The 14366-nt window shown below is 31.9% G+C and overlaps 3 protein-coding genes across 4 annotated transcripts; 1 reads left to right on the plus strand and 2 right to left on the minus strand.

Moving 5' to 3' along the window:
• The first annotated feature begins 1431 nt into the window (after positions 1 to 1431).
• Positions 1432 to 5393, plus strand: LOC130982075 (phosphoinositide phosphatase SAC7-like). Its single transcript, XM_057905966.1, has 19 exons — positions 1432 to 1663; positions 1908 to 2035; positions 2130 to 2221; positions 2310 to 2367; positions 2473 to 2529; positions 2614 to 2647; positions 2737 to 2817; positions 2986 to 3092; positions 3186 to 3272; positions 3357 to 3434; positions 3554 to 3624; positions 3755 to 3853; positions 3935 to 4034; positions 4186 to 4294; positions 4411 to 4483; positions 4716 to 4809; positions 4902 to 4994; positions 5098 to 5164; positions 5263 to 5393. Exons 1-19 carry the CDS (start codon positions 1432 to 1434, stop codon positions 5391 to 5393), a joined length of 1791 nt encoding a protein of 596 aa, XP_057761949.1.
• Positions 5394 to 5842: 449 nt separating this feature from the next.
• Positions 5843 to 7550, minus strand: LOC130975539 (dehydrodolichyl diphosphate synthase CPT3-like). Its single transcript, XM_057900326.1, has 3 exons — positions 7342 to 7550; positions 6340 to 6725; positions 5843 to 6189 (listed from the first exon to the last, which is right to left on the minus strand). Exons 1-3 carry the CDS (start codon positions 7548 to 7550, stop codon positions 5843 to 5845), a joined length of 942 nt encoding a protein of 313 aa, XP_057756309.1.
• Positions 7551 to 9084: 1534 nt separating this feature from the next.
• LOC130965823 (probable serine/threonine-protein kinase PIX13) lies at positions 9085 to 13606 on the minus strand. 2 transcript variants are annotated; one of them, XM_057890583.1, is made up of 6 exons: positions 13260 to 13606; positions 12283 to 12644; positions 10742 to 10877; positions 10503 to 10648; positions 10155 to 10278; positions 9085 to 9750 (listed from the first exon to the last, which is right to left on the minus strand). In XM_057890583.1, exons 1-6 carry the CDS (start codon positions 13588 to 13590, stop codon positions 9344 to 9346), a joined length of 1506 nt encoding a protein of 501 aa, XP_057746566.1. In that variant the 5' UTR covers positions 13591 to 13606; the 3' UTR covers positions 9085 to 9343. The 2 variants fall into 2 exon arrangements, with proteins under 2 accessions (XP_057746566.1, XP_057746574.1); XM_057890591.1 differs by having other exon boundaries at positions 10503 to 10645; positions 13260 to 13602.
• Positions 13607 to 14366: the final 760 nt, after the last annotated feature.

Here is a 14366-nt window from a genome sequence, read left to right on the forward strand (position 1 = left end):
CATATCTATGGAGGTGTATACACATGTATCATAAAACTATTTATTTACTTAAAAACTTTAAATAGTTATATATTTAACAAATATGTATACATTTGTATTTGATAATATTTTGTTGTTACTTATGCACGTTTGCTTAATTATGTGATTAATTAATCTAATAAGATGGAAAAGGTGGTGCATTAAGAAAAGAAGACTCAATTATTTCCACTGAAGAGTTACTTGAAGGTTTGGATCTACTTGCTCACCATGCAACACAAGAATCTCTTTTCATAATAAACGAAGAAATTGATGATTTGATGGAGTCTCTTCCTGAAAAGAAGCAGAAGCTGAAGACAAATAAATTGGATTCCATTGTTATTAAGGAGGACCTTAAAGATCATGGTGTTGATGATAAGATTGATATCAATTTTGATTTGAATTTGCTTCCTACAGAAGTTGATGAAAAATGGTGGGTCTAATCCAATAATGATTAATTAATCATTGCAAGTGTACTTTCAAGATCTAGACCCAATTCTTATTTTCCCGTTAATTGCCAAACATATATTTATATAAATTTCAATAATTGATTTTGGTATTATTTCTCAAAATACTTGAATGGCAAATGATGGCGGTTTTGAACCAATGCAAATAAAGTAAAAAAAAAAAAAAAGAAAAGTCTCCTAAATGTTAATCAAATAATTATTATCATTACTTAGTTTATATATTTATATATTCGTTTGTAGTGTATTATTATTACTTAGTCAAATAATTATTTTAAACAAAAAAAAAAGTGTCCTAAAGGTTAATTTTAAAATTGACTACGTCACAAGGTTCTCCATTGTAGTAGGCAAGTAGCTCTCACAAACCCATAATTGCATTTTACGTGTCCTTAATTCACATGCATTACCCACTGTTTTAGCCTCAAAAAACTTTCAATCTTATTTTGATATCATCACTAATACAATCTCATACTCTTCAACACACATTTGCTTCCAAACAAAACAAAATTTAAAATAAAAAAAAATAATGAAGCGCATAATAGTGGTGTCCCCTCCTTGTTTTCATTGCTAATTCAAAGTTTTAAGATCTCTTTGGTTATCACCATTAGTGTTCTTATTATTCATTAATCCACCTTCAACAAAGGTAAACATTTCTCTTTTCCATGCATTCAAAATTTCATAGCTCTCATTTTTAATATTTGATCTTGTTAACCATTTCTTTTTTCACATTATTTTAAATTGCAAACAACATCATTTCGTTGTTTGCAATTTAAATAATTATTCACGTAAAAAATGTCTTCAAAGATAATAATTTAAATGTTGATTATATTATGTTAAACTATTTAGTCAATTCTTACGGGAGACTCACGTAAAAACAACTGCATGTAAATTTTTACCATCAAATATATCAAATTATCTAACGGCTATTATCTTTAGATTGAATAGTGAAAGAATGGAGAAAGGAGATTCGGGGCAGAAGCTGCACACAAAGATGCGGCTATGGGAATTTCCGAACCAGTATGTGATTGAACCAATTGAAGGATCATCTTCTCGATCTCCACTCTCAATTAGTAGAAAAGATGGCACCATGAAGCTCATTGATGGCATCCCTGAATGCAGCACCCTTCGAGTCCCTAAGATCATGACCATTTTTGGTGTCATTGGCATGCTAAAGATCTTGGCTGGTAACTACTATTTTCAATATAAATACATTTAACTCATTTTCAATGTGTATTTCATATTTCAACGTGTACGACATTTATCTGCGTATCAAAAGGTCACAGGTATATTTTTCACATAAAATATTTTACATGTGACGTACCACATATCAGAACGTATTGCCTTCTATGTAACTATGATTTCGAGATAAATTTAAACATTACCCTAACTATAGTAGTACTTGAAATTAAAGTATGTAATGGTTTATAGGATCATATTTGCTGGTAATAACTGGGCGTGAATGTGTTGGAACACACATGGGGCATCCAATTTACAAGATATCATCAATGAAGGTTTTTGCATGTGATCAAACTCTTAACAATACCCCTGCTGAGCAAGTAACTAATTAACTTCCTATAGCTTCATTTACTTCTATTTTTTTTTCTAATTAAAATTCACTATCAATTTTAATGTATGATATTCTTTTTGCAGAAGAAAACAGAGATGGAATTTTCTAGGTTAATAACTGTTGCTGAGAAGACATATGGCCTATTCTTCTCATATGACACTAATTTAACTTTGAGGTCATTCTTTTTTCTTTTTATTTTTTTAGATTTTTCAGAAATCATCATCCAATTCTTATTGATATGAATTTTACATAAAATTATGCAGTGTCCAACGACTGAATGAATTGGGTAATGAATCTAAATTGCTTCCTCTTTGGAGACAGGTAATAATTGTTCTAAGCATCTTAACTTTGTAAAAATTTATGTCTATGCAAACAATGCCTGCTTTAGATCAATTCAATTTATAATTCCTTTTGGTTTCGCTGCAGGCAGAGCCTCGATATCTCTGGAACAATTATATGTTGGAAATGCTGATTGATCACAAGGTGTGTTTGTAACAAATTGCTGTTATCTGTTAACTTCTTCTTGTCTACATTTTCTCACTTCAATTTTATTTTATTTGAATGCAGCTTGATCCATTCCTACTTCCTGTAGTTCAAGGCAGTATCCTTTCTAAGACATTCATATGTTTTTTAGTTTGATCATATCGCTTCACTTTCGCCTTCTTAGAATTATCCTTAACAAATCATTAGGCTTTCACCATTTTCAAGCAGCAATTGGGAAAGATATCATTGACATCACTTTGATTGCTAGGAGATGCACAAGAAGAAATGGTAAAAGATACTTTTCTATTCATTTACATATCGACTATGTACTTATTACTAGTAATGTCATAAGACGCGTCTGCATCTTAGAAATCGAACGAGTAGTTATAAAATGACTCAACTTTTTGTACTGATTCGGTTGTTAATAACATCTTATTTTGTTGCTTGGCGAATAAGGAACTCGGATGTGGAGAAGAGGGGCTGATGCTGATGGTTATTGTGCTAATTTTGTGGAATCAGAGCAAGTTATGCAGTTCAATGGCTATACAGCATCATTTGTTCAGGTAATTAATGCTTTCTAGTTGAATCTTGTCTTAGTGATTTGGTCGAAACAAGGACAGGAAATTAGATGAAAGGTTTTGTTTGATCTCTTGCAGATTCGCGGATCGATGCCATTCCAATGGGAGCAAATTGTTGACTTAACATACAAGCCAAAGTTTGAGATATTGAAACCTGATGAAGCTGTAAGTGGTTGTTGTTTCATTTTCTTTGTGTTTCTTGATCTTCAAGCTTCTCTGCTATGCTAATTGACTAATGTTTCGCTGCAGCCTCGAGTCATGGAGCGTCATTTCTTAGATTTGAGAAAAAAATATGGGAGTGTGGTAGCTATTGATCTTGTCAACACGGTGAAAAAATATTCTTCTTCTGAATTAACTTCAAATATGATATCTAATGTTACTAAGTACTAACATTGTGGTTTAATTTCAACTATAATTCGAACTTTTTTCGCTCCTAATCTTATCAGCATGGAGGAGAGGGGAGGTTATATGAAAAATTTTCAACCACGGCGCAGCAGGTGGCAGGTGATGATGTAAGGTAGAAGTCTCTTTCAATTAACTTTTAGATTTGGCTTTATACATTCTTTTGGTTTCTTTCTATTTGATATCTATGCACATGTTCTTTCTTTTCTTTTTATTTTTATTTCTTTGTCTTTTTTGTTTTACAGATATATACACTTTGATTTCCATGGCACATGTGGTCACATTCATTTTGATCGTCTCTCAATCCTCTATGATCAAATTTCAGATTTTCTTGAGAGAAACGGGTGCGAAAATTTTATTGGATAAGTTATTATGATAAAGACTTTAGCAATTTGATTCAAACTTGCTTTGTTATGGAATTGTAGATATCTTCTGTTGAATGAAAAGGGAGAGAAAATGAAGGAGCAACTTGGGGTTGTTAGGACCAACTGTGTTGATTGTTTAGACCGTACAAATGTTACTCAGGTCGGCTAGTCTCTGTTTTCATTTTCAGTGTTTTCTATTTTTAGAATTTCGAAAAAGAAAAAGCGAAAATGAAAAACATGGCTATAGAAAATGAAAACATAAACCAAACAGACAGTACTTTTTGCTTGACGGAATTAAAATGACGTGGCAGAGCATGATTGGACGGAATATGCTGGAATACCAGCTTAGAAGACTTGGTGTCTTTGGAGCTGAAGAAACAATTAGTTCACATCCAAATCTGGATGATAAATTTAAGATCTGTAAGTATAACTATATATTATGTATTTAATAATTTATTTTCATTTTCATTCATGTAAACTTTAAAACTTTGATTCTATTCTTTTTTTATTTTTATGTTTTTTTTTTCTATGTTCAGTGTGGGCAGATCATGGTGATGACATTAGTATTCAATATTCAGGCACTCCTGCTCTGAAAGGAGATTTTACCAGGTATTCAATTTCTCATGGAATTTTTCTAAGATTTTTTTATTTTATTTTATTTTTTAATATCATGTAAAGAGCGAAGTTTTGGAGCAACATTGAGTTGTTTCTGTATAATATCATCATGTTGTAAAGAGCATGTAGAATTATGCAACCATATAGAAGATTAGTCTATATTGAAAATATATTCATGATTTGATTTGATTTTTTCATTAACACTTTGAGGTTTTGTTGGATTCAGATTTGGACACCGCACTGTTCAAGGCATACTAACTGATGGTTGGAATGCTCTTATGCGTTATTATTTGAATAATTTCGCTGATGGAACAAAGCAGGTTTGTGACACTAATTATGGTAATATAGATGAATAGTTGGTTTATTAGTGACACTAATTACCATGCTTAATTAAATTGTGTTGTTGGTGAAGGATGCAATTGATCTCATGCAAGGACATTACATAATCTCTGTTGGAAGAGATATGACTCCAACTTCTCAGAATGGAGGCATTGAATCTATTGCTGTGAGTGTTTCAATTTAGATGAATTCCAAATTGAAGAACATAATTAACTTCATCATAGAACAAATCCATATTAACATCATTTTTTTTTCTATTATCTCTGCAGTCTTTTCCTCTGGCTCTAGGCCTGGTTTTGACCGGATTCTTTTTCGCTACCATGTCCTTGAGACAAGGTGAGTTTTTCAGAAATTTTACATTACATAATTCCTTCATACTTCAATCATGCTTTTTAAGTGATATGATAGCTTCTGTCCATTGTTCTTGCATGCAGTTCGATACGATTTTCGGCACTTCTTCCTTTCACTAATGTGGGCAGGAATTAGTATTGGGATAGCAGCGTTCGTGAGGGCGAACGGCCGAGTTTTCTGCAACAGGCCACGCCTACACAAGCCGCGGTCTTAGATGATGATCAATTTTTTTTAAAAGAATTCAATATGTTTGCATAAGGTTCCCTAGCATGATGCTCATATTACATTTTATTCTTCTTTTCTATACTAACTTTTTGTAGCCATTATTACTATTATATATAGCTGCCACAAATTCATAATTGGTGCCTTTTGTTGGCAGTTTTTGATGCCACTCTCCTCCTCCTAATTTGTATATGCAGATTTTGTTTATGTTCTTGGAGATTCATGTATTCAGTTCATTTTTGTATGCTTAAGATTCATACAATATATACAGATATAAATAACATCATTATACATTTTGATTTGAGTCAAGAAAACAAGAGTAAATTATACTGAACTGTCTTGAAATTCGGCTATATTATTGTTATTATTGTTACCAAATTTCGTTCACAAACATGATTTAACATTGTTACCAAATTAACATAGACATTTTCCATAGTTCAATTAGAAGTTCTTGTGCTTCTTCTTCTCTTTCTTGTTCTCCAAGTAATGATGGTACTTTTGGAAGTTCAACACTGCCAAGACCAAGTGCCTCAAACCTATCTCAGGCCAAAGTGAAGATGGTGCATACAGAGGGCAGGTACCAGCCTGCCACAGAAGAAAGTTGCTCAGCCGCGCCTCACCGGAAGTTCGGATCAATATGTCAGGGTCTGGTGCCACTGCCATGTACATATTCCTCTCAACATCAACCAATTCTATTAGAGAACAAGAAGAGGGAGGAGGAACACTATGTTTCTCAACTTTGTTCTCAAACACTCCATTCTTGCTACAAATCATCCCTTTCACTTTCTCTGTCAAAAATCAAACAGCATACAACAATTAGGACAAAAAAATAAAGTAATAATGTTGACAGATGTAAAAAATTATATAAAAACTATGAATATTTTCAATTATTAAAAGCCTACAGGCTGAAAACGAGTCGAGTTGAGCTGAATTAATACCTATACCACCATTCTTAACTACTTTTGATGGCTCTTCACCATTAAGATGGCTCCATTTTTGCTTGCAAGATTGGTAGACGGCATGCACCATCTCGTCGCGCGAAGTATACGCGACGCAGATGAAAAGAACTCTGTGGTTGTTGTGGGCAGTGACTCGCATTGCCTTGTCCACAGCAACCCTGACAGGCTCACTAAGCATTGAAATGTTTCCAATGAAATGCAACCTCACACCATACTCATTGATGATGCTTTCTTGTTGAAGCAACTCTTCAATCTTCTGCCTCATAAGTTCCATTAAACTTTGAACATCTTTTGGCTTCCTTCTAAAGTTGTCAATGCTGAATGCATATACAGTTACATACTTCACTCCCAGTTCATAACAGTACCTATAGCCAGCCACGGATTTAGAAAATTTTAGCAGCTAGAACAAACATATATAGGACTAAAACTTTTGCAATTGTATTCAATTTTCGATTAGATCTTCATAAATTAAAAGTTTATAATAATAATCAATTTTCTATATTATAAACACCTCTATACTTATATTATACAAAACTCTTCAGAGAGAAAAGTTTTTATCAATTATAGGAAATGGACCACAAAATTTATAGACTATGGAGATATTATCTAAAAGTGTATAGTACATGCACTTGTTTAAAATGTTTAAAACTTAACAACCTGGTTGAAATTTTTAGAAACTTTGAGCTAGAATTATAATACATTTGTATAACTTGGTTGAAATTTTTAGAATTATAATACATATGTATAACAAGAAGTTTATGAATTTTTGTTTTAGAATTTAATTTTGATATATCTTCATGTAATATCATATTAGCAAAAACAACTATTGTGAATTATCATTCAAAAGGACAGATGTGATTATACCACTGTGAAAAACATTTTGCCAACTTTTTGTTAGGTCACATATCTTTTAAAAATACAGAAAATACAAGAATTTTCTATTTTTGGATAAAATAAAAAGTTGTAGTATTATGTTGATACCTGAGGATGGATAAGAGAGCTGAAAATCCAGCTTTGTGGCCTTCACCTTCAGCCAAATTGTTCTTCTTTGCGAACCTTCTATTACCATCCATTATGAATGCAATGTGATTTGGCACTGCCCCAACACATAACACTTTAAAGAGAAGTCTTCTTAGATAACAATATAACCCTTCTAACAAGTGCACTGTGTAACCGTTACTTATCTGCATTATTATTATTATTATTATACCTTCAAACAAAGAGAGAAAGACCTTGACAATAATATAGAATGATGGAAGATTCAAAAATAAATAGAAAACTTTGGTGGAGACATATTAAAAAAAGAATAAAATACTCGTCGTTTCATACATGATTATTTACACTATTCAGAGATGGTATATTTATAGAATTAATTTTTATTCATTGACAATATAAAATATTTTACATAAATTTATTTTATTTTTCTAAAGCGTCTAAGGTGGCAAGATTCTGGCTTAGATTTAGGTAAAAGCATTTTCCCTATCCGCATAGAATTACTTTATTTCTAACCTTTTCATGTGAGCAACTGATGAATATGAAACATGAAAATAGTGTGAGGCATTGTATTTTTCTGTTATTATTATTATTATCAAATAACTTCTTGATCAAGTTTTTTCCTCAGTGAAACTATGATTAATTAAACCATATGTAAATAATATACTAACATTAGTTGTATTGTGTTATAAACTATAAATAATATATTAAAGTTAACCTATATATGTAATTGACTCTCTATTTTTTAATAAGGTATATATACTTGACTCTGCTTAATGAGAAAAAAGTTAGCTGTACAGTAAAGTCATTATGAAATTTGGATTAGTTAATGATGATTTTAAGTATATATTGAAAGACAACTGATAATTAAACATGTAATAAGAACATGATAATAATGTGCATATATAATTCATGAGTATATGTAGCAAAAAATGAATGATCCCCGGAATAATCCCTGATTCAATGGTGGTGAAGATGGCATGGACTTTCACAATAATATTTGTTTACTCATCTTACTTTTGTTAAGTAGAGTAATTCAAAAATAGTATAGTAGAAATTAAACATAATAAGCTATATATATATATTTGTATTTTTTATACATACCCACAAAATACAATTTGATTTGAATCTCTCGATACTTATTTAAACGGATGAATAACTTGATTACTTCACTTATTTAAGTCTGGTTAATTTATGCATTTTTTTTAAATGTGTCCTTCTTTATATGAGTATAATTAAACACATTTTTCTACCTAAATATTAACAAATAAAGTGAGTTGTTGAAAAGAGAAGGTTGTATATTAGTAATAAAAAATATTTGATAACAAAAAATATTAACCAAAAACTACTAAAACTTATTACTTTTAGTTTTATTTAATGCACCCAATAATAAATAAATATTAAATAGAACAAATTTAAATTATTTAAACTAATTATTTTGTCTTCTTAATATTATTTTGTCTCCTTAATATTATCGATCAGCAATGATTAGAAAATGTCCTAAAAAGTATGTATTTTCTGTAGAGTTTGATTGTTATGATCATGTGATATTCTTTGAACTTTGATTCTAGAAAGAGTGAGTATAATAAATTAACTTTTATAGGTACGAATAACATAACTCTCTTCATAAATAAATAGGATAAGGATACTAAGTATATATAGCGAGTCTTAAACAAGAATGACAAAAAAAAAAAACAGTGAAAGTGAGGAAAAGATTAAAGAATGTCAGTCTTTTAGAATAATCCACACTTTACAAGTAAACGAATTTTTTTTTCCCACTTTGCAAAAATGTTAATATTTCAACAAAAAGTAAAAAAAGAAAAACAATCATACAGTTGTAAGTTGTAACAGGGTTGTTAATCTCACCCTCCAACCAGGTCAAAGGAAACAAATAAATTAAAATTAAATTAAAATTAAAAATTCATATTGATTGGATCATATATTACTATTCAACAAGATCATTTTGCCAAATGTTTCACAATTTTTTTTCTCATACTTTTGCTTTTGAAACTCTTTGCCTTGAATGATGGTGACTCTTAGAGGCTGCAGAAGAATGAGAACCTCTATTCTTGGACTCCTTGGATTTATCTTGCATTGATTCTATGGCTTCCAATGCCTCCACAACTTCTTTCATCGACGGTCGGTTTTTGGGGACCGGTTCCAAGCATTTCAGAGTGAGTTGCGCCGCCTGCTGCGCCGCCTTTTGTGAATATTGGCCATCAATCCTAGCATCCATTATGGTTTTCAACTTTCTCTTGTTGGAGAGATTAGGCTTAACCCATTCAACCAGATTCTGTTGCCCTGTCGGCCGCTTTGTATCGAGTGCGCGCAAGCCTGACATCATTTCAAGTAGAACTACGCCGAAGCCGTAGACATCACTCTTCACATACAAGTGACCTGTTAAATAATGATTACAATTTTGCATTGCATGCAGCCATGTTAGTTGTTGGTGAGTCTCAAACAATAGTGTGTTCATGTCAACCTTTTTTTGCAAAAACATAAATAAAGAATGAGATCACTTCTCTAATTTTTGCATAAATTTTATATGCATTTAGATTAATTCAGTGTAAACATGACCAAGCATTTAGACTTCATGAAAGTAAGAGTTGACATAATAACAAGGTTATCATATTGACCTATCGATCACAGGTTCGGATCCTAAAATCAGTCTCTCAGGGGATGAGAGCCTTAAGCGCCGGAGCTGCCTGTTTCGTTCTTACTTAGCATAGCATTCATATTCAAGTTCATGCAGCATAAGTCAAAAGATGAGTGAATTGCAAACTATATATACATATAATTACCTGTTGCAATGTACTCCGGAGCAGCATAGCCATATGTGCCCATGACTCTGGTAGTTACATGTGATGCTCCCACAGCAGGGCCCAATTTAGCCAAGCCGAAATCCGATATTTTCGCGTTGTAATTCTGCAGGAGACAGAACAATAAGTTGTCATATTGATCTGTAGAATTTAGTATGCTAGTATAGATCATCAACTTTGATTACTTCAGAACTATGTGGACATAACATCACGAAATATGGTTAAGATTGTGGTCTAGAACCATTTGTTTTGGCTTTTTTCTCTTAGCATAAAGGAAAATACACTAAGAACAAGATTAAGAAACGAATGAACTAGCATAATATAGCTGACCCCGTCAAGTAGTATATTTGAAGCCTTGAAATCTCTGTATATGACTTGTTTTTCGGAAGCGTGCAAGAAAGCGAGGCCCCTTGCTGCGCCAATAGCTATCTTAATTCGGGTGTTCCATGAAAGTGGTTCTATGTTAGGATTCCCTGCTTAGGAACAAAACAAAAGAAAGCAAATGAGGTACAAATCCACAACCAATATAGTTTTTCTTTTCATCATTTGGAAAGAGTTTCAGTTCATACTTCTGAAAAGATGATTCTCCAAGCTCCCCTTTGGCATGAACTCATACACAAGTAGAAGCTCGTCGTCGTCCCAACAGTACCCTAATAGCTTTACCAGGTTCGGGTGAGAAAGCCTTCCTAAGAAGTTTACTTCTGACTGCACATTGCCAAATCAACAAAGAAGCATAACAAAAATCAGATCACTAAGTTGAAACTTCTGCACAAAAATTGTGACAAACAAAATTATTATTATTATATTATTATTATTATCTCTACAATACACAAATATAAGAAGAAAACATGATCACTTAACTTTCTATAGCAATCTGTGTTTTGTACTATGCTCTCTTCACATTCATAAAATGTATAAAAGTCCACACTATTTTGCAAAATGAAAATATCCCATGTGCCTCAATGCCTCAACTAATTACTTTACTATATTTATATAACATGCACAAAACATGATTAATTCTTTTTATTTATTTTTTCCTCCCCCTCTTTGAGGAAAAGTCAAGAGGGATTTTGCAAAGCTACTTCAAATTTTTTGTCTTTTTATGAAAAAGTAAACGCTTATCTTGAAAATCAATTTGTAGTCAAGTATTCAAATATGTGGAAACTAAGACAACTTATTTTAAACTGTTAATATCCAAAGTTTCCTGTTGGATCATCAATGGATGGAAGAAGGACAGGTCATCTAAGTGGGGACCACAATGAATTTTCCTGCTACATTCCATGACCATATTCCATAAATGTGATGTTTTTATATAGTTTGCTTGTAGAATAAGGAATCCATTTTTAATGAACCGTCTGCATCAACCACAGCTGTGCCTCTCCACATTTACATTGCATAATCATGGTCACCACTATTTTCAATCAAGAATTTCAAGTTCTCTTTCAAAGCATAGTCTTCAACCTCATAATAATAATAATCTTAATAAAAATATATAATTATAGAATGTAGGAGTTATATTATGCAGTAAACCATTTATGATTTACACCTTGTATAAGGTTAAGGATTTAATTTTATAGGCAGACCATTATGAATATTTTATAGGTTATACCCAAAAAAAAGATATAATACATTGACAATATAAAACACTTCATATTATAAAAAATTAATCTCCTAAATTACCTTGATTCCATTTTATTTTTTTACCATTTAAGTTAATCATGAGATCAAGTGTTGACAACAACTAAACAAGAGCTCTATAATCTTTTTCACCACAATTACTTTCCACCTCTACCCCTAGTACTTAGCATGTGAGACAATAATAACAAGGGTTCTGTTATTCAGTGGCATTGATCAAAGGTTTCCAAAATAGAAACTTTTAATTGAAAGAAAAAAAAAAAAAATTTTTAAGAAGCATTAAAAGCACCATAAAATTTCTATAATTTGAAACCTAACCAATGTCCTAAGGGCACTATATAGCAAAACCATAATTGTAGTAGTAACAATAATACTACTACTAATAATAATAATAACAATAACAACTATACTAGCATCAATCACCAAATACTGAAAGATTAAGAAAATTAAAGTCTTGGAATTCAATTCAACAAACCTGCCACTCTTGAAACCCTTGAGTGCTTTCAGAGTTCAATTTCTTGATAGCAACCACCATCCCTGACCCTGCCTTTGCTGGTGTGAGTGTCTTCTCATCCAACCACCCTTTGTACACTCTGCCAAACCCGCCTTCACCGAGCAATGTATCTGATTTGAAGCTCTTTGTTGCCGATTTCAGGTCCCCGAAACTGAACACTTTCAAATTAGGCCTCTCCAGGATCTGGCCACTTGAAGATGGAAGCGAACTAGTCCCGTCATCGATGATGCTGCCGCTTGCAATCTCCGAGAACTGGCTCTTCCCGGCGCTGCTAGCGGTGGTCGCCGAGAACCCCACATTCCTGCTGTCAGTGCTAGCTGAACCTGCAAAGAACAACAACACAAATACAATTACAATTATGTGAAAAATGTAAACTCTTTTTACTAGATTTAGTAATGGATTACTATAATCAAAGGAGTACACTCATAAATTGAGCTTCTTTCAGTCATAATTCTCCAAATTATACTACAAATAAATGAGATAACATTTTAAAGTTCCATTTTTAAGAGGTATTTCCTAATATACTCAAATATGATGCCTCTAATTTATACATAATTATGAGAAAATAAAAGTGAAAAAGTTGTATCCATGCAACCATTGGAGATCACTAGTCCCCCCAACAAGTGATTAACTTTGAATCCTAATTGAACTTTTCGTGTCAGAGCCTTGAACAATTGTGCAAAAGATACTTGTGAAAAATAAACCCCCCCCCCCCCCCCCAAAACAAAACCAAAAAAAAAAAAGAAATTGTACAATTTTACCCTGGTATGTAGTTTTTCATGTACAGTGAATGATCTAACACAAAACATAGGGGGAACAAAAATTGGAACTTTGCATTTTCTGAGGAGAATTAGAGGAAAAGAGTAACTACCCATGATTTGTTTTGGGGTGAATTTTCAGTGGAAGAAAAAAAAAGAAGGAAAATTGAGAAACTTTACCTGAATACTGAGCCTTGGAGAGAGTAGAGGCTGAAGGGTTTTGAGCAGAAGAGAGAGAGCCAAAGCATTGACCCATGTGAAGCTCTCTCTCTTTCACTCTCTCTTTCTCTTTCTCTTTCTCTTTCTCTTCTGTTTGGTTTGGATAGAAATGGTGTTGATGAAGGAAAAGAAGAAAGTAAGAGCAGATTACTATGCACCAAATCACCAGAGAGAGAGAAAGAGAAAGAGAGATGGAGAAAGAAGTGTGTTTGTCTTTTTGATTATGTGTGTTTTCTTGACTGAGGGGTTGGATTTGATTTTCTCTGTTACTTACACATCCATCAATGAACATACCAAGATGTTTCTTTGATGATAATAACAACTACATTTTTTTAGCAACTTCCTTTTTATCTGTTTTACAATTCTCAAAATTCTGTTGCATGCTCTTGTCTCTTTGCTCTTTAAGGAGGTAAAATTTATAAAAGTTTCATTTTGGACACTTTTTCTTTTATATTTATTTTTTAGCTTAATTTCGATCTTAATACTTTTTATGCAATTATTTACTAATATTTATTAAATATTAAATAAAATATCAATTAAAATTGAATTTTTTTTTCTTTAAAGATGATTAACAAGGTGACAAAATTTACTCTTGAATAAACAAAATAAAAATGAGTTCTATTTTTAATTTTGTTAATATAAAAAAGAGTGAAAGAAATTATATAGAAAAAAAATATTGTATAATCCTTTTCCTAGAGATAAAAATGGTTACAAATATTATTTTTACACATAAAAATTATATAAATGTAAGTATTTGGAGTCAACGGCCGCGTGAGGAGTGTCTAGTCAAACCCACCTTGGAAGTTGTTTTCTTCCTTCCTAACCAGGATACAAATTACAATACAACTATACAAGCATGACTAAAACCTAACACTATGTCACCAAATTCATTTTCAATTTTCAAATTTCATTACTAGTGTAAAGAGATTAATCTCTTTAAATTTGGTGTACTATATCTAACTTATATGGAAGTTATTTAAAAAAGTCAAGTGCTTACTTTTATATATATATATAATAATAATATGTGGTCATATATGATTATGTAACAATTATCAATCTGAAATTACT

This window comes from Arachis stenosperma, chromosome 1, assembly GCF_014773155.1.
Source record: "Arachis stenosperma cultivar V10309 chromosome 1, arast.V10309.gnm1.PFL2, whole genome shotgun sequence".
Taxonomy (NCBI): domain Eukaryota; kingdom Viridiplantae; phylum Streptophyta; class Magnoliopsida; order Fabales; family Fabaceae; genus Arachis; species Arachis stenosperma.